We start from the raw sequence: 17,775 nt of genomic DNA, 5'->3' as shown, positions 1-17,775 counted from the left end.
CTGAATCGATGATGACGCTCGAGCGTGGTTTGGATGAGCGATCGCTCGCACGCGCGGACGAGGCACTCCTGTCGCTCGCCTACGTCGTGGCCGACAAGCCGTCGACGGCCGAAGAGGCTGCTGCTTCATCTTCCGGAAAGCTCCTCGGCCAGGAGATGGGAGCGCTGGAGTCGCTGGGCGAACGCCTGCGCGTGTACAAGACCGGAGCGAAGATGGTCACCAGCGTCATCAAGATGGGCCTCGACCTCCACTCGGGTGCAGCTTCGCTTTCATTTTCTATTTTAATTTATTAACTAATTATTAGAAAATAGTTCGCATTTAATTATTTTAATTTGTAAACATTATAAACTAATTTGTTGTTCTAATAATTATGTTAATTTTTATAATTTTATACTAATTTTACAAAATAGCACTGAGGAGGAACCCGTACACGCTGGCGGACACGTGGGAGGACGTGTCGAAGCAATTCGTCCAGAACGTGGCGCTGCTCTTCGAGGACCAGTCCTACACCTACGGCGAACTCAACCACGCCGCCAACAGGTTTGCCTGCTTGCGAGTGTCGTGTGCGTGGTGTGAGAAACGTCGCACGCACAATCCCACCTTATTCTTATTTCCACGCAGGGTCGCGAACTGGGGTCGCGAGGATGCCCAGCTCAAGGCCGGCGATGTAGTGGCCCTCTTCATGCAGAACCGGCCCGAGTTCTTCATCACGTGGCTCGGCATGGCCAAGGTACCCACTCTCCTGGCTGAACGCACGCACGCACGCACGCACGCACGCACACACACACACACACGCACACACAACACACACACACACACAACACACACACAACACACACACACAACGTTGCACCCACTGAACTCTTGGGCGTTGCGGCTTGTGATTGTGATGGCTACGGCGTTGTCGTGGTTCAGTTGGGCGTGACGACGGCGCTGATCAACACCAACCTGAACGGCAAGCCGCTGGAGCACGTGCTCAAGGTCTCCCAGGCGCGCACGCTGATCATCGGACCCGAGCAGCTGGACCACTTCGAGACCACCCGGCAGACTCTGAAGACGGTCGATGAGGGCGAGTGGTCCGTGTGGGTCTTCCAGGGCCGCGAGGCCACCGCGCCCAATCCGCTCGCGTGGCAGTGGGCCAAGGACATGGACGTGCGACTCTCCGCGCACGACGAATACAACACTCCGTCATCGCTTCGCGCAGGCGTACGCCATCTCTCTCTCTCTATCTCTCTCTTCGTTCTATTTGTTCTTTCTTCGTTCTTTATTTCGTTTTCGTTTTCTTTGTCGTGGCGGCTGCTGAGTTTGACGACCTCAAAACAGGTGAAGATGGTGGATCCGCTGTTCCTCATCTACACGTCCGGCACCACCGGCCTGCCCAAGCCGTGTAAGGTGAGCCACAAGAAGGTCTGGGGCTACATGCAGCTCTGGTACCGATTCGCCAACCTCACCTCCAGGGACAGGTAACACCACCACGCCGTGCCGCATGTGTGTCGTGTCGTGTCGTGTGTGCCGTGTGCGCACGCGTAGAAGTGGTTAACACGGCTGCGACCGTTCGTGCAGAATCTACGTAACGCTTCCCGCCTACCACTCGAATGGTGGCACGCTCTCTCTGTCGGCATGGATGGCGGGAGGAGCCATCGTCCTGCGCCGCAAGTTCTCCGCCTCGGCCTTCTGGGACGACGCTCGCAAATACCGTGCGTGCTTCCACATGCCCAAACGCGGCACACGCGCGCTGACACCACCGCACGCACGCCACGCCACGCCACGCCACGCCACGCCACGCCACGCCACGCCGCCCACGCTAGTATCCACGTAAGAAGCGCTTCGAGGATTGATTGTAGTGTGATCTCAGGCGCCACCGGATTCATTTACATCGGCGAGTTGTGCCGGTATCTCTACGCTCAACCGCCCTCGCCCAAGGACAACCAACACCCCATTCGCTTCATGATCGGCACGTCCTCCTTTTATATTCTATTTATATATATTTATATATATTAGAATGATTTTCTTATGTCATTAATTGATTGCTTGCTTGCTTGCGGTTCACTGTGCAGGTAACGGATTGCGCGGAGACATTTGGGACGGCTTCCGCAAGCGATTCGGCATCGAAACCATTCTCGAATTCTACGGCGCTACAGAGGGCAACATCGGCCTTCTCAACTACAACGGCCGGGTACTCTCCCCATCAGTGTGTGCGTGTGCGGTGGTGCGTCTGCGTGTGTGTGCGTGTGCGCGGTCGCATGGTAACTAACACCGGTGCGGTGCCGGTGCACATCAAAGGCGGGTGCGTGCGGTCAGCTCCCCTATTTCCTGCGGCCGGCGGTGCCGTTCCGGCTGATCAAGTACGACGTGGAGAACGACGCCCACATTCGGACGGCCGACGGTTTCTGCATCGAATGCCCCGTCGGCGAGGTGGGCGAAGGCATCGGCCGTATCGACAACGACCCCAACAAGATGACCGGTAATCTCACTCATCTCACTCAACTACAGACCGATCCGGGTCATGACCGATAGCTTACCGCACCGCACCGCACCGCACGTGCAGGCAACTTCGACGGGTACACGGACCCGCAGGCGACAAAGAAGAAGATCCTTACCGACGTGTTCGAGAAGGGCGACCAGTGGTTCCGCACGGGCGACCTGCTGGCCAAGGACTTCCTGGGCTACTTCTACTTTGTTGATCGGTGAGTTTCAACCACTCATATGTCGTGTGTGTTGTGTGTCGTTTCGTGTGTCGTGTGTGTCGCGTGGCACTCATGTTAAGCTCGACATTTTCTCTTCCGTGCATGCAGCATCGGCGACACGTTCCGGTGGAAGGGAGAGAACGTGGCCACGTCCGAGGTGGAGATGGTCATCAACTCGCTGCCGAACATCGTGGAGGTCACCGTCTACGGCGTGCCGATCCCCGGCAAGGATGGACGCGCCGGTAAGTGTTATTTTTATTTATTAATTCCATTACTTTTGTTTTTTTTGTTCTTAGTTACAAATATTGATCGCTTGGTGGTTGCAGGCATGGCGGCGATCGCGCCCACGCCCGGGACGACGCTCGACGTGGAGCAGTACCTCAAGGTGGTCACCGAGCAGCTGCCGGCCTACGCTCGTCCGGTGTTTGTGCGCGTGATGGGCGAGATCGACACGACGAGCACGTTCAAGCACAACAAGGCCCACCTCGTCAAGCAGGGCTTCGACCCCGAGGCCATCACGGACGCCATCTACCTCGTGACCTACCCCGGCAAGCACACCGCCTCGGGCAGCTTCACCCGCCTCGACCGCCAGCTCGCCGACGCCATCGCCCAGGGCAAACACGACATCTGACCCGCCCAGTGTCTATTTATTTCATTTTTTGAATTCCATCCAATCCGGGGCTTTGTAGCCGCGTCAGACTTGGTATTTGAAACATTTCTTGATCTGCGCAGCTTACGCTGGGGCGTCGTGGGCGCGTGCCCACTGCAGCAGCGAGATGGCCGCCCCAGGCTGCATAGGCACACCACCGCTCGTCCCACTCACTTGAGCACCTCGAGGTGGCTCGATCGCTGGCGTTAGCGCATGCCGTTGGCCCACGCCCACTGGAGCAGCTCGAGATTACCGGCGAGGGCGCAGGTCTCTGAGTCCCACAGGCAGCCGTTGGCCCGCAGCCAAGGCAGGACCTCAAGATGGCCGCTCCTGGCTGCGCACGTACAGCTGTCCCACTCGCAGCCGTTGGCGGGCGCCCACTTGAGCACCTCGAGTCGGCCTTTGCGCGCGGCGTTGCAGGTGTCCCACGGGCAGCCGTTGGCCCGGGTCCATGGAAGCAGCTCGAGATGGCCGGCGGCAACGGCGCAGGTCCAGTGGTCCCACAGGCAGCCGTTGGCACGCGCCCATTGCAGTACCGGGAGCCAGCCCTTCCTGGCCACCTTCTTAGCGTAGTAGCTGGTGGGGCTGGCTGCAGCGATCAGGGGCGGTAGGGCAGTAAGGCAGACACATCTCTGACTTCGCGGTAGGTCGTGGAGAGGGCGTGGTTCCATCGGCTGCACGGCGCGGCAGGCGGGCAGGGTGACCGTGGTCGACGTGGCCGAGGACGAACCCGACCAACTCCACCAGTTCCATCGCCAACCTCTTGTGTTGGGTTTGGCTGAACTGAACTTAAAAGAGAGAAAAGAAATGGGAAGGGAAAGCAGGAAATTAAGGTCAAAGTCGCACAAACCCCTGCACTCTGTCCAGTCGCTGGAAGCTGTTCCGCCTCTAGATGGCTTCACCGACCGCCCTGGGTACGCCATCTTGCGAAGCTTTCTTTTGCGTTCGATCACCTTATGATTTATGCATTTTAAAATACAAAATCGATTTTACACGCGGTAGGGTACAAGCAGCTGCAGCTGGACCTGTGGTCTCTCCTGAGCGGGGCCGACTCCTCGCCCTACGCCGATGTCGTCTTTCGCGCGGTCGACCCCAACCAGAAGCCGGCCGACGCCAGCAGCGGCAGCGGCGGACAGGACCGCCCTGCGGCGCAGTCGTTCCACGCCCACAAAGTCATCATCTACCACGTACGGGCGCCCGTGGCCTACATCTTCTTCTATTTTATCTTCTTTTGTGTTTAACGTGGGTTGTAACGTGGATCTCTCCTTCTTCTTTACCTTCAGACGGCGCCCATGTTGTTCGCCTCGCTGCTCTCGGTCGAGGACCACACGGCTTCGGCCGACAACGCGGCCGCACCACCACCGCCAGCGACGGCCACCATCGAGATCGAGCCCCACATATTCAAGCTGTGTCTCGTACTCTCGGCCGCTCTCAGCTCGCGATGAACAACGACGATCGATTGCGCGACTCACCCGCACATGACAACTCGGTGATGGCGGTGCTCGTGGTGCAGGAGTTCTTGTACACGGGCGCGGTGACGACGCCCGGCGTGACCCGGGAGGACAAGGTCAGGCTCCTCTCGTTTGCCGAGCACTACAACATTCCTGGCCTGATGACCGCCAAAGCCTGGAAAGAGTACGCTCGCATCCGTTGCGCACGACCTATGCAACACCTTTCGCTTGGAATCTCACACGTGCGTGCGAACCTGTCGTGTGTGTCGTGTGTTGTGCGTGTCATGTGTGCTGTGTGCTGCCAGGTCGAGTGATTCGTGCTGGATTCTGCCGGAACCACACCAAGACTCAGTGACCGACAAGAACCCACCGCCGCCCAAGCCCATCCTCGCTGCCCGCCACAGCCCGCTCTTCGCCGACGTCACCCTCCTCGTCGACGGACAACGGTTCCACGCTCACAAGGTGCACACCACCACCACCGCCACCGCCGCCACCGCCACCACCTTAACAACCGACAACTTCCAGGCGATCCTCGCAGCGCGCAGTGCCTACTTTGCGCGCATGTTCGGCAGCGGTCTCGCCGAGAGCTTCCAGTCGGAAATCGCCATCACCCAGGTCAGCCCACGCACGCACGCACGAGCGCACACCATTTGGCAATCACGTGTGACAGAAGATGGTATGTTCACATGTTTGACCGTACGACACGCAGGCATCGGCGGCTTCGTTCGGCCTCTTCCTGGACTACCTCTACAGCGCGACGCTGCGGGACTGGAGCCTGCTCACGCCCGACGCCGCGGTGGAGCTCGTGCCCGTGTGCCACCAGTACGGCGCGACGTCGCTCGTCAACCCTCTGCAGAGCGCCGGACCCTCGGACCTCCACCTCAAGGCCATCTGCGAGCAGCTGCTCAGCGACGTCCTTGACGGCGACAACGTGTGCCTCATCTACGACATCGCCCTCTTCCACAACGCCACAGGTGCGTCTCTCGCTGTGTGTCGTGTGTGTCGTGTGTGTCGTGTGTGTCGTGTGTGTCGTGTGTGTCGTGTGTGTGTGTGTGTGTGTGTGTGTGGTGCACGCTCAACGCTATGCAACGACGTGACAGGTCTGGCGCAGCGTTGTGGGGAGTACATTCGAAGGAACCTCGAGGAGGTGTCGCACTCGGACAACTTCGTCTACCTGAGCGACGCCGGCGTGGTCGCGGCCGAGAAGGAGGTCCAGCGCATCTGGCAAGCCGCGCAATCGCCCGCGATGGTGGCCCGCGAGGCCGAGCGGCGTCTCGCCATCCTCGCAGCCACGCAAACTCGCCAGCGCCGCATCGCCCACACCAAGACGCACAAGAAGACGAACACGAACACGACTGCCACCACCAATGACGAAGCCGAGGCTGAAGCTGAACAAGAAGACGATGATGGCGAGCACGGCGTTGATGCGCAGATGAGCCTCGACAAGGCCGAGAAGCTGTGGCGGTCGCTGTTCTGGGCCGCGATGGTGGACCTGGTGGCCATGGGCTGCGCCGACCCGTCGACCACGGTCCCGCTGCGGAGCCGGGCGCTGCTCGACTACCTGGCCAAGAAGGGCGAGACCTTCGAGGTGGTCGAGTTCGAGCGAAAGTATCCGCATCATCGCGACGGTACCGCCCGCCCGACCCCTTCCGGTCATTCGCTGAGCCTCACTGATGCTGATGACGATGTCGGTGATGACGGTGGTGGTGGTGGTGACGATGACGTGATGAACTGGATAGCAGGCCTCGCCGATGCGCTGTGGAAGACGAGCTCGGCCGACCTGGCGCAGATTCTGAACGTAGCGCCCCAACAGGTGCTCAAGGAAGTGGTCTTCTTCAAATTCACCGCACCCAAGGGGTACCACCAACACCACCGCACAAATAATAATAATAATGATAATACCAATTAAATAATACTTAATAATAATAATAAATGACCATAAAAATGGCTGCAGGAGACACGCCTACAAGAATGGGGCGTACGAGCTGGTGCTGGTGCTGGTGAATGGAGACCGTCAAGTGGACGAGCACCGCCTGAAGCAGATCCTCTTCGGCGACGAGTACCAGGAGAGCGATGGCTCCAGGAGCCTCGTGGCGCTGGCCTCCCACGAGGCCATCTTCCACCGCACCGGCTTCACGGCCCTCTATTTCCCTTCATTTTACCACAGGTTTGGTCTCACACCACCGCACGCACGCACGCACGCACGCACGACACACACACGCACGCACACACATCACACACACACGCACACACACACATCACATGCACACGCTGCAATTGTTGCTGACGCTGGTGTGCCTGCGACAATGTAGGAAGCCGTTGATGACGATCGTCGACAGCGCGCTGGTCGGTAGCGCGGAGCAGGACCCCGTCTTCTACGCCAACTGTGGCGCCCTGCAGTGTGACAGCATCAAGACCGGCAAGAAGTCCCCCTCGGTCATCAGCCAAGAGTACCCACACGCGCGCCTCGCCTGTCGTATTGTCGTGCTGTCGCTCACCTGCCGCACCCGCGTCGTGTCGTGTCGTGTCGTGTTGCGTGTGTCGCACAGTCGCGCGCTGAAGGTGCACCTGGACACGCTCATGCGCCTCCTGCCGGCCGATCGTGTGACCATCACGCCCGTGAGCCGCGCTTTCCCGAGCCCCACCCCCGACCAACCGAAGGCCCGCGGGGGCGGACGCAAGCAGGGCTAGGCCAGCTGCAGCCAAGGCTGAACCCCCCCCCCAATAAACAGGCGCCACCCTTACACTCAGTCTTTGCAAAAAACAAAAGTACACGAAACAAAGTACACTACAGTAGGTAGTCAGGCGCGCTCATCTGCGCACCTGCCCGCAGCAGCAGCATCGTCGCTGTCTATGGGATGATCGCCTGTGTGCCCCCATAGCCCCATTCCCTCCAGCTCATGAGAGTGGGTAGAGGTCATCGTCGCCTTCAGAGTCAAATCGCAGGCTCGCTCTGTACCACCACAGCACATTCAAGGGGGAGTCAGAAAAATCGTTCCATTTGTGTAGTCGTGTTGTGTGCCCTCTAGAGAAAGGGATGATCGCACCGTTCGAAGGCGAGCAGGAGTAGAAGCTGGTAGAACAGCCACAACACGCACACGCCGATGGCGGAGACTACCAGCAAGAAGTCTCCCGACCTTCAAGGTCAGGGGAAAACAAAACAGGTGAGGCCTCAACTCAGATGTGGCGTAACAGCGGACGCGAAAATTGGCGATGACGTACAGGTACTCAACGCAAAGGGGTTCGTTGGTGGCCTCCACGAAGCGCGTAATGAGCTGGCAGCCGGCGTAGGGCTTGACCCGTGCGATCATGGCGTCCAGTTCCGTCATCTGGTCGGGTACATCCCCAGAAATCAACATCGTGCGTAGCGCAATGCAGCCATCGTGGGGGGAGGTTGAAGCTTGGAGGCATACCAGCTCGGCGTACTGCACGACCTCCGCCGACGTATTGCGGTAGTCGGGGTTCAAGCAGTAGGTGCTGCACTGCTCGAGCGTCTGAGTCCTGGCCAGCAGTTTGTCGTGTTGTGTGCGATGTGAGCCAAAGCTCAACCGAGAGAGAGCTTAAGAGACCAGAGCGAGAGAGGTCCGTGCGTACTGATTGTAGCACACACAAGTGCCAGAGCACGTAGCGCACACGTCGTTGTTCGGGCAGTACTGCTCCAACGATGTGCCGCAGTAGAACACTTCGTCGACTAGCTGCGCATTCGAGAGGCCGATCAGCAAACCATCGCGCCTCACTGGGCGAAGGTTGAGAAGAAAGGGGGAGCGCACGGTGTAAGCGGTGAGGAGGGCCTTGTCGGACGTGGTGTCGCACGCCGTGCAATTGGTGACCCCGGTGGCGGTGTTGTTGCACAGGTTGGCGTAGTACTCACAGCCTTCGATCACGGTTTGATTGTATTCCTGGACGGACGCGCATTATTCAGACTAAGAACGAACGCGAAAAACAAAGAACGAAAGCGAAAAGGGGAGGGAGGGGACGATGTACGTCAAAGAGTGGGTTGATGATTTCCTCGAGGGCCGAGCAGTCGCCCCAGCCCGAGCCGATGAACTCGGTGAAGACGCTCGAGTTCTGAAGGAAGCCGGAAGATAAGAGGAAAAGAGCGTGAGTGTGCGATTAAGGCTCCTCGAGGAGTGGACGAGCGTACGTTGCCGTCCTGTGAGTCGTCGTAGACATCGCACACGTCGCTCACCGCAGTGCCGAGAGCGACGCAGAGCGTGAGGATCAGAAAGATGAAGATGAAGACCAGCCACGAATACCAGAAATTGCTGTGTGTGGTGTGGAACGAATTGAGTCGATGATGATTATGTCGTGGATGACGGTGGCGTTGGATATGAAGGAGCAGTGGACTACGTACATGCAGAAGAGGAAATTGCGGAAGAACCAGACGAACACGAAGGTGCACAGCATCACGAGCAGCAACCCGGCATAGATGACCAGAAAGAAGACGAATCTGTAACGCCACGACTTGTCAGTTCTCACAGCAACAACAATAACAACTTACAGCATAACAGACTGGGCCTTGTTGTTCGCGTACCGTGCGAGCTCGACCTTGTCGAGAATGTCGAGAACCGTGTCGAGGTTGTCCTGCACGTCGTTGGCCATGGCGATCGCGTCATTCGCCTGCTGTGCGTACTCGGGTTCGATCTCCATCAGAAGCGCTGCGGCGTCGGTCGTGACGTTGATCACCGTCGCGCTGAAGTTGGACGCCGAGTCCTGTTGCGGCCACAGTGTGTCAGCAGTCACACCGCACACATCGCACACACCGCCACACACCGCACACACCGCACACAGTGCACCGAATGAGTACCGAGGTGTTGTTGATGCCCTCGTGCGACCAGACATTGCCCAGCACGCCCAGGCCGATCAGGCCGAGGATGCAGATACCGAAGATGACGAGCCCGGCGTTGATGAGGAGCGGCTCGAACGAGTAGCCGCTCCACGGGAGCAGGCAGCAGCGTTTGCCGACGCAACAGCACCGCGCGCAGAAGAGAATGCCCAACACCAGCGTAAAGACCACACCTGCAATTCACTCAACAAAAGTGAGTGCATGTGCGTGTGCGGTGGTGTGTACGTGTGCGATCGAGCTTACCGACGATGAAGGACGGGAAGGCGACCAGGGAGACGGACTGGGCGTAGTCGGTCCAGTTGCAGGAGCGCGAGGGCTCGTCCCAGCTGCAGAACTCGTCGGACACGTCCTGGGCGCCCCACGTCCGCCTAGGCGATAGTAACCAGGTAACGTTAGTTGCATGGATACCTCATCATGAGACTTTCTTTGCAACGGCGGGGGGGGGTGACGGACCTGGGCATGGCTTGAAGGAAGGTGCGACCGTCATCGGCGGCTGACTCCTGGAAGCCCGTCAGCTGTCGCACAGAGCCTGGCCAGGGGTTAGCACGTGCAGAACTGCTTGGTTCTTTTTTCGCTCTTTGTCGCTTTCGTTCTTTTGTTGTCGGAGTTGGACAAGACAAGGGGGCAGGTACCAGTGCTCCGCTGTATGAGGAAGCCCGTGTTTTCATCGCCAGCACGGCGCGACGAGAAGGCCACGACAAAGCAGAGGGTGCTCAGTAGGGCAGTTGCGGCAATCGCCGCCGTGGTCGACCTGCTGTGCTGGCTCTGTCTTTTCACCATGGTGTCGCTTCTCTTGTGTGTGTGTGTACTCGCTGTGAGCGGGGTGTTGCTCGAGCGAGTGTAGGAGTGTTTTGACAAGTTTGCGCTCGTGAAGGCTCCTTTTCTTTTGCCTGCTTAGGAGAATTAGATACGAGGCGATCCTCCTGCCGCCCAACCGGCACACAGTGCGACCTGCGCTGGGCTCCCTGAGCAACAAGCGCCAGCTTGTACCGCGTGCCTTCCCTACCTACTCGCACCCTAAAGTGCTAGTTTGCTTGGAAAACGGCTGCATTGCCGGGCTGCGGCGCTACTCTGGCAACCGACACAAGCCAGCGAACTGGCGCGTAGCAAACAAGCTCCGCTCTGTCGGCTCTCCTGCAGAAGCGAGGGTGGTAGCAGACCAGGACGAGGAAAACTACAACAGAATTGGAAAGAAAAAGAGCAAAATAATTATGCTCCCGTATCGCAGATAAAAGCGAAATAACGAACGAATACGAGACGAGAAGAGAGGGGTGAGGGTGGTGCAAGAGGAGGCGTATTTGTTTATTTGTTTAGGTCCGGTGTACATTTGTATAAATCCTACGTGGTACTTATTTATTTTTTTTTCGATTAATTCATCTTTTGTAGAAATTCCAAAATGCTGGGCCGCCTCGCGGACGACCGGGTGCCCGAAGATGGAGGAGTGGTGATGGAGGAGCAAGATGGAGCGATTGACTACGAGCCACCGGCGTGGGGACTGACGCAGCACAAGAAGAATCCGATTACGCTCAGCCTCGAATCGCCCCTCCGAAATGGGCGTACGATGGAGACCTTCGATTTGAGCCAGGCTCTGGCCGAATCCAGGAAGGGACACTTCACGATTGGCCGCCTGCCCTCGTGCGACATCTACGTCGATCACCTCTCGATCTCCAGAACCCATGCGATTCTTCAATTCGCACGAGATGGCCAGCAGAAGGATGGAGAGAAGGGGCAGCCAACCGTGACGAAGGAGCGATCGAGACCGAATCTCTCGAAAGGAACGATGGAGAGCGAGAATGGTGGAGAAACCGATCATGCCGAGGAACCCTCCATCTTTGTCTACGATCTGAGCAGCAAGCATGGCACCTACGTCAACGATCGTCGCATCTCAGCGCGCGAGTACACCCCCGTGCGACCAGGCGACGTCCTCCGCTTCGGCGACTGCCCGCGCTCCTTCACGCTCATCCAACGCCACTACGTGCAGATGAACAGCAAGAAGATGAAACAGCCCGAGAAAGAGGAGGAGAAAGAAGAAGTAGATAAAACGGAGGAGGTCGATGAAGAGACCAACAGCGCGTGCGATCACCTCAACCAAGACGAGGACGTGGACGGCGAGACACCGCACCTGCTGTGCGTGGATGTGGGCACGAGCGGGCTGCGGGCCTACGCCTACGACGTGGGCAGCAGCGGCAGCGGCAGCAGCAGCGGCAGCAGCAGCGGCGCCAAGGGCAAGAGCAAACACGACAAGCCCGCGGCGTCATGCCGCAATCGTGGTGGCTTCTACCAGTCGCTGCCCACGCTCTACCCGCAGCCGGGCTGGGTGGAACAGGACCCATACGTACGTACATACACACGCTGCCCAAGCCCTTTGTTGACAGCTCATCATCATCATCATCTTCTTCTTCTTCTTGTAAGGTGCGTCCTCATCTCATCTTCATCGCGCGCGCGTGCAGGTGCTGTTGGACACGTTCAGGGATGTGGTCAACAAGGTGTTGAAGAAGACGCGAATAACGGCGGCGCAGGTGAAGGCCATCGGCATCACGACGCAGCGCGCATCGTTCCTCCTCTGGAACAAGTACGTTCCTCCCCCTTCTCCTCCAACGTTGATGGATGATGCGAGCCGCGCGTGAGCTGACGCGAGATCCCATCATTGCGCTGTGCACAGGGAGACGGGAAGGCCGCTCTGTAATTTTATCACTTGGCAAGACGTGCGGACAGTCGGTATCTGTGAGGAGTGGAACGACTCCTACGCCTTCCGAGGTGCGATGCCCTTTCTGCGTCGTGTGTGTGTGTGTGTGTGGTGTGTGGTGTTTAGTGTGTGTTGTGTGTGTGTGTGTGTGTGTGGTGTTGCTGATGCATGTTCTGCTGCAGGCATTCATGCGTTCTCCAAGTTTGCACATATCGTGACGAGAAGAACAAGGTGCGGCATTTCGGCGGAAGTCTTCAAGTTTTAGTTCAGTTGCAGTTTGCTCACTGGCGTGGTGTGTTGACTGGTTGACAGGCATCTGATGGGCAGCATCTTCAAGTTCTCGCCAATCCACTGCACGCCCCGATTAATGTGGGCCATGAAGAACGTCGAAGGCGCGCAAGAGCTGGCCGCACAGGGCAAGCTCCTCTTCGGCACCACCGACACCTGGATATTGTGGAACCTGACCGGTGCGTTCGAGATGGCCTTGTCTTTCTTCTTCTTCATCATCATCATCATCATCACCTGCGAGTGTCGATGAGGCCTCACATCAGAACACATGGCAACGCGCGCAGGCGGTAAGGTCCACGCCACGGATTATTCGAACGCGAGTGCGACGGGGCTGTACGACACGTTCGAGCTCGGGTGGAATCAGCAACTGTTTTCCGTCGTCGGCCTTCCGGCGAGCATTTTTCCAGAGGTACGACGCCCGTGGGGAATGAAGAGCAACGATTGCTCGCGCTGCGTGTGAACCTGCGGACCTAAAGCGACTGTGACGGGTTAACTCGGCTGTAGGTGAGGCCCACGAGCGGCGATTTTGGGAGCACGTTGCCTCGGTTCTTCGGCGCGGCCATACCGATTCGGGCCATCGTCGCAGACCAGCAGGCGGCGCTGTTTGGCGAGTGCTGCTTCGACGTGGGCGACTGTAAGGTGACGATCGGCACGGGCTGCTTCATCGACATCAACACCGGCTCGCAGCCTCTCGTCTCCACGCACGGGTAACCAACCACTCCCTCCTGTCAATTACCGTTCATTGCTTGTCGGCCGTTTCTGCACCGTAACGCTCACCGACGAGTTGCGCTTGATCTCTCAGTTTGTTGCCGCTGATCGCGTGGGCGATAGGCAAGGAGATCACCTACATGATCGAGGGTCCCATGCCCAGCGTTGGTTCCGTGATCGACTGGGGCTCTCGGGTACTGCCCCCCTTTCACCTCTCGCCTTTCCTTGTCTCGTTGTTGGGTTGGTGGGCGATTGAAGTTTAAACTTTTTTTGTCGATTGGCTGCGTTCACGCACAGGAAATGGGCTGGTACGATCACGCAAAGGAAACGGAGGGCATGGCCACCTCCGTCGACGACACCCACGGCGTATATTTTGTTCCCGCCTTCTCCGGCCTTGCGGCTCCTCATCAGGGTATGTTATTTACAACCCACCCGCGCTCGGCTCTCATTATGATTGAGTCGAAGGCTCTGCTCACCCTCTTCGCGTGTGGTGGCGTGATTTTGTTTGCAGATCCGACGGCGAGAGGCACAATTTTGGGCATGACCACCTCTACCAAGAAGCAACACTTGGTGCGCGCGATGCTGGAGAGTATTGTACGTTAACACGGCACACACGGCACACACGGCACACACGGCACACACGGCACACACGGCACACACGGCACACACGGCACACACGGCACACCAGCGACACGGCCAACGACACGCAACACGCGACACCGGTGCTGACAGACACCTCTGTCGCGTGGATGGTAGGGCTACACATGCAATGATCTGCTGGAGACGATGAAGGCCGACTTGCCGAACCTGCGAGTGTCGCCGCTGATGAAGATCGACGGCGGGGTCAGCCAGAACGATTTTGTGAACCAGTTCATCGCCAACATGACCGGCCGGGAGATCATACGGCATCCGCACCCCGACCAGATGACCGCCCTTGGCGCCGCCTTCCTGGCCGGGCTTGGCGCGGGTGCGAACCACCTCCACGTGCGACCTCTTCACATCATGGTCGACTCAACTCTCTCTCTCTCTCTGGCAGGCATTTGGAAGTCGAAGGAGGAGCTGAAGGGCCTGCGGGCGTCGATGCACCGGTTCACGCCCGAGTTTGACGAGGAGACACGGCGGACCAAGTACGCCGCGTGGAAGCGGGCCGTGGAGCGGGCCATGCATTGGGCGCAGGACGACGGCCACAGCCCCTCGCTACCGCCGCCACATTCGCCCGCGCTGAACCGCAGCAGCAGCAGAAGCAACTGACCACCTTATTTCCAATAAAATCAAAGTGTGTGATAGGACATGCTGGCGGACATGCTGGCGACTCTGCGCCAGAGTCGGCGAGGCGAGGGCCAGGCACGGCGGGTGAGCTCAAGCGCCAGCAGGCAGACCAGACGGCATCCGGCGCCCATGGCCACCAGCACGCCCACGTGCACGCCCACCCATCGTGCCGCGTCAAAGTCGAACATGGCCGCAATGTCGCTCTTGGTCGGGGCGTAGATGTCCGGGTAGTGCTGGGCCTCGATCAGGAACAGGGCCTCGGTGAGCCAGAAGCCGTACGACGCGTAGCAGACGGCCCCGAACCGGCCCAGCTCGCTCTTGTGCGGCGAGAAGCCGCTGATGCCGTTGAGCACCAGCGTGACGACGACGGCGGCGAGCTGGGCCTTGGCCGGGTCGAGCACCACCGAGATGACGTGGCCCACGCCGCTCAGCGCCCACTGGGCGGCGAGCAGGAGCACGAGGTAGTCGACGAAGCCGCCGCGCGGGCTGGAGAAGGAGTAGAACATGGAGAGGAAGATGAAGGGGAGGATGAAGAGGTCGGGCAGCGCGGCCAGGTTCTTGCCGAGAAAGTAGGCCAGGCGGCTGATGCCGGTGTCGGCCTCCCGGGCGAACACTGCGCGCTCGGCGCCAAACAGCCGGAGAGCCTGTTGCGTGGCCGCGAAGCCGAGCGCCATGCTGATGAACAAGTTGACGCTGGGCACCTGTTTACACTCGTGTCATGAGACACACGACTCACACAGCGTGTCTCATGCGTGTGCGTGCGCGGTGTGTGTGTTGCGTGCGTGCGTGCGTGCGTGCGTGTGTTGATGCGAATGTGTATACCTTTTGGAGTTGCACGGCGTGAAAGAGAAGGCCGAGCACGAGGCCGGCGGTGGCTACGAGGCAGTAGTCAGTGAGGGCCGTGTTGAGTTCCCGCGTGCGCTGGATGACTGCGCGCTTGGTGCACAGCCAGGTCTGGGCAAGCACGCCCGCCGTCTTCCGATCGAGGCACTGCAGATCGACCAAGCTGCAGGACCCGTGACGACGAAGCCGATCGTCCTTGTACGCTCCCGCGACGGCTCGCTGCGCTTCCCACTGCTCCACCAGGTGCGTCGCATGGTCCGTCTTGCTGCCTGCCGCCGCAGCCAACGACCCGTCGCCGTTGTTGCGCGGCAACAACCCAGAGATGGCGTCGAGGAAGAAGTCCGCTGCAAAGTTGATGGTTAGCAACTACACAGTTCTTAATGGATCCATATATATATATATATATTAGAAATAGATATTATATAGAAATCAATGAAGTGGCGGTACCAGGGTTGCATTGGTCGGGCAGTGCGTAGCCCAGGCCGGTAAAGTACGCGACGGCGTTTTGGGTCGGCCCGGCGTAGACGGTGCGGCCGCCGGGCGCGAGGAGCAGTAGGTCATCGAACAGGCGCAGGGTCTCGACCCGGGGCTGGTGCAGCGCCACCACCACGTTGACGCCCGATTGCGCGACGGACTTGAGCCCGCGCACCACGTCGATGCTGGTCGAGGCGTCGAGGCCCGACGTGGGCTCGTCGAGCAGCAGCAGGCTGGGCTGGGCCACCAGCTCCATCCCAATGTTCACGCGCTTGCGCTCGCCGCCCGACACCCCGCGCTCGGCGTCGTCTCCGATGCGGGTTCGCATGACGCGTGGGTTGTCCAGGCCCAGCACGTCCAGCGCGGCGAACACGACGTCGGTCTTCTGCCGCCTGGTCATGATGCGGGGCAGGCGCCACTGCGCGTTGAAGTCGACGTTCTCGAACACGGTAAGCGAGCGGTGCATGACGTCCTCCTGCGGCACGAAGCCCACCACGCTCCGGCAGTCGGCCAGCGACACGCAGTCGCTGCCGTTGAGGCGGATGGTACCGCTAAGCTTGGCCCTGCCGCCGACCTGCCGGCCGGCCAGGGTGTGGAGCAGCACCGACTTGCCGGCGCCTGACGGACCCATGATGGCGGTGACCCGCCCGGCCGACAGCCTGCCGGTGACGCCGGTGAGCGCCCACCTGCCGGCGAGCCGCACGCCAATGTTGTCCAGCTCTACATCGATCCGGTGCAGCACGTCGCGGCTGGGCAGCAGCAGGCTCTGCTCCTCGGCCTCCTGGAGCGTGTCGGTATCGGCTTCTCGTTCATCGTCTGGTTCGGCGGCCTTGACCTGCGACCGCCAGGCGGTGATGTCGCGTTCCCAGCTGCGGTTGTATCGGCGGCGGCCGAGCAGCACGAAGAGGAACAGGGCGCCCAGCACGCCCAGCACCTTGGCCAGGCCTCCCAGGTCCAGCTTAGGCGCTGACGCCCCGGACGGACACTCCGCCAGCAACGGGCAGAGCTGCGGATTCCTGCCACGCACACGCACAAGCACACAATCACCATCCGCCACAGTATCATGACCAGACCTGCCAGGAATGCCATGCACGCACTGTGAACCAGAGGGACAGTAGTGGTTTGCAGGGCAGAGGAGGACGGTCGTGGTGTTGGGGCAGTAGTAGCCGGCCGGACAGGGGTGGTTGTCGACGGCGCCGCCGCAGCCGAGGTAGGGGGTGGCCACGGTGCCGTACGGGTTGCAGAAGGTGTCGTTGTAGGCTGCGCGCACCGGAGGGCAGTAGGCTCCGGCCGAGCAGGGGATCATGCACACGACGCCCATCGGGCAGTAGTGGCCCGGGCAGCACTGGACGGTTGGGTAGAAGGCGTTGAGGAACAGGCGGCGCTGGCTGGCCTCGACAGGGTCGAGCGAGAAGAAGCCGGCCAGGCACCCGAGGTCGTAGTCGGACGGCGAGCAGCGGGAGAGGTCGTAGTAGCTGGCGCTTCTGCCCTTGGCCAGGGCCTGAACCACGTCGTCCGAGCACAGCAGGTGCTGGTAGAGATTGTCCCCCGAACTGTTGTTGTTGTTGTTGTTGTTTAGCAGCGCAGAGCAGACGCGGATGGCCATGGTGTTGTTGGTGCTGGCGTTGAGGGCTGCGGCGAGGTCGTCCGTCATGCCGCCCAGCTGGTCGGCGGCCTCGAGGAGCTGTGGAGGAGGTTGGGCGTAGGCCGAGGGAGGGGGCAATCGGGGCAACTCCGGGCTCGAGCCGTTGAGCCACCAGGCCGGTACAGGGGGCAGGCGACGCATCAACAGTTCCATCTGCGCCGGACTAAGCTGTGGGGTTCCTGGGGGTGTCGGAGCTTGCCTGCTCGCGGCACACAAAACCAGCAGAAAC

General features: G+C 59.7%; 6 protein-coding genes across 6 annotated transcripts; 3 read left to right on the top strand and 3 right to left on the bottom strand.

The window, feature by feature from the left end:
• Positions 1-11: 11 nt before the first annotated feature.
• Positions 12-3,318, top strand: ACA1_072760 (acylCoA synthetase; the record flags this gene model as incomplete). Its single annotated transcript, XM_004353119.1, has 11 exons — positions 12-255; positions 411-540; positions 622-730; positions 916-1,206; positions 1,324-1,463; positions 1,564-1,697; positions 2,058-2,176; positions 2,302-2,464; positions 2,549-2,687; positions 2,796-2,929; positions 3,014-3,318. The coding sequence occupies 11 exons, from the start codon at positions 12-14 to the stop codon at positions 3,316-3,318; spliced, it is 1,908 nt and encodes a 635-aa protein (XP_004353171.1).
• Positions 3,319-3,542: 224 nt separating this feature from the next.
• Positions 3,543-4,089, bottom strand: ACA1_072750 (uncharacterized protein; the record flags this gene model as incomplete). The annotated part of the gene is made up of 2 exons (XM_004353118.1): positions 3,543-3,925; positions 4,017-4,089. 2 exons carry the CDS (start codon positions 4,087-4,089, stop codon positions 3,543-3,545), a joined length of 456 nt encoding a protein of 151 aa, XP_004353170.1.
• A 139-nt stretch (positions 4,090-4,228) lies between these two features.
• Positions 4,229-7,478, top strand: ACA1_072740 (BTB/POZ domain containing protein; the record flags this gene model as incomplete). The annotated part of the gene is made up of 11 exons (XM_004353117.1): positions 4,229-4,250; positions 4,339-4,523; positions 4,620-4,751; positions 4,772-4,971; positions 5,093-5,402; positions 5,497-5,761; positions 5,888-6,415; positions 6,530-6,644; positions 6,742-6,954; positions 7,100-7,237; positions 7,337-7,478. 11 exons carry the CDS (start codon positions 4,229-4,231, stop codon positions 7,476-7,478), a joined length of 2,250 nt encoding a protein of 749 aa, XP_004353169.1.
• Positions 7,479-7,685: 207 nt separating this feature from the next.
• On the bottom strand, positions 7,686-10,413 carry ACA1_072730 (uncharacterized protein; the record flags this gene model as incomplete). Its single annotated transcript, XM_004353116.1, has 14 exons — positions 7,686-7,740; positions 7,835-7,924; positions 8,010-8,116; positions 8,201-8,288; positions 8,421-8,482; positions 8,558-8,686; positions 8,772-8,855; positions 8,932-9,052; positions 9,142-9,237; positions 9,322-9,500; positions 9,595-9,806; positions 9,877-10,001; positions 10,087-10,162; positions 10,266-10,413. The coding sequence occupies 14 exons, from the start codon at positions 10,411-10,413 to the stop codon at positions 7,686-7,688; spliced, it is 1,572 nt and encodes a 523-aa protein (XP_004353168.1).
• A 616-nt stretch (positions 10,414-11,029) lies between these two features.
• Positions 11,030-14,566, top strand: ACA1_072720 (glycerol kinase; the record flags this gene model as incomplete). Its single annotated transcript, XM_004353115.1, has 12 exons — positions 11,030-11,968; positions 12,084-12,205; positions 12,296-12,390; positions 12,502-12,550; positions 12,632-12,786; positions 12,892-13,016; positions 13,112-13,314; positions 13,410-13,509; positions 13,613-13,727; positions 13,827-13,909; positions 14,072-14,282; positions 14,352-14,566. The coding sequence occupies 12 exons, from the start codon at positions 11,030-11,032 to the stop codon at positions 14,564-14,566; spliced, it is 2,412 nt and encodes an 803-aa protein (XP_004353167.1).
• Positions 14,567-14,586: 20 nt separating this feature from the next.
• ACA1_072710 (ABC transporter, ATPbinding domain containing protein) lies at positions 14,587-17,699 on the bottom strand (the record flags this gene model as incomplete). Its single annotated transcript, XM_004353114.1, has 4 exons — positions 14,587-15,285; positions 15,407-15,771; positions 15,875-16,917; positions 16,999-17,699. The coding sequence occupies 4 exons, from the start codon at positions 17,697-17,699 to the stop codon at positions 14,587-14,589; spliced, it is 2,808 nt and encodes a 935-aa protein (XP_004353166.1).
• Positions 17,700-17,775: the final 76 nt, after the last annotated feature.

Source organism: Acanthamoeba castellanii (genome assembly GCF_000313135.1).
Source record: "Acanthamoeba castellanii str. Neff unplaced genomic scaffold scf7180000084603, whole genome shotgun sequence".
Classification (NCBI taxonomy): domain Eukaryota; phylum Discosea; order Longamoebia; family Acanthamoebidae; genus Acanthamoeba; species Acanthamoeba castellanii.
Note: the sequence above shows the minus strand (reverse complement) of the source record. Positions and strands in the feature narration are given on the sequence as shown.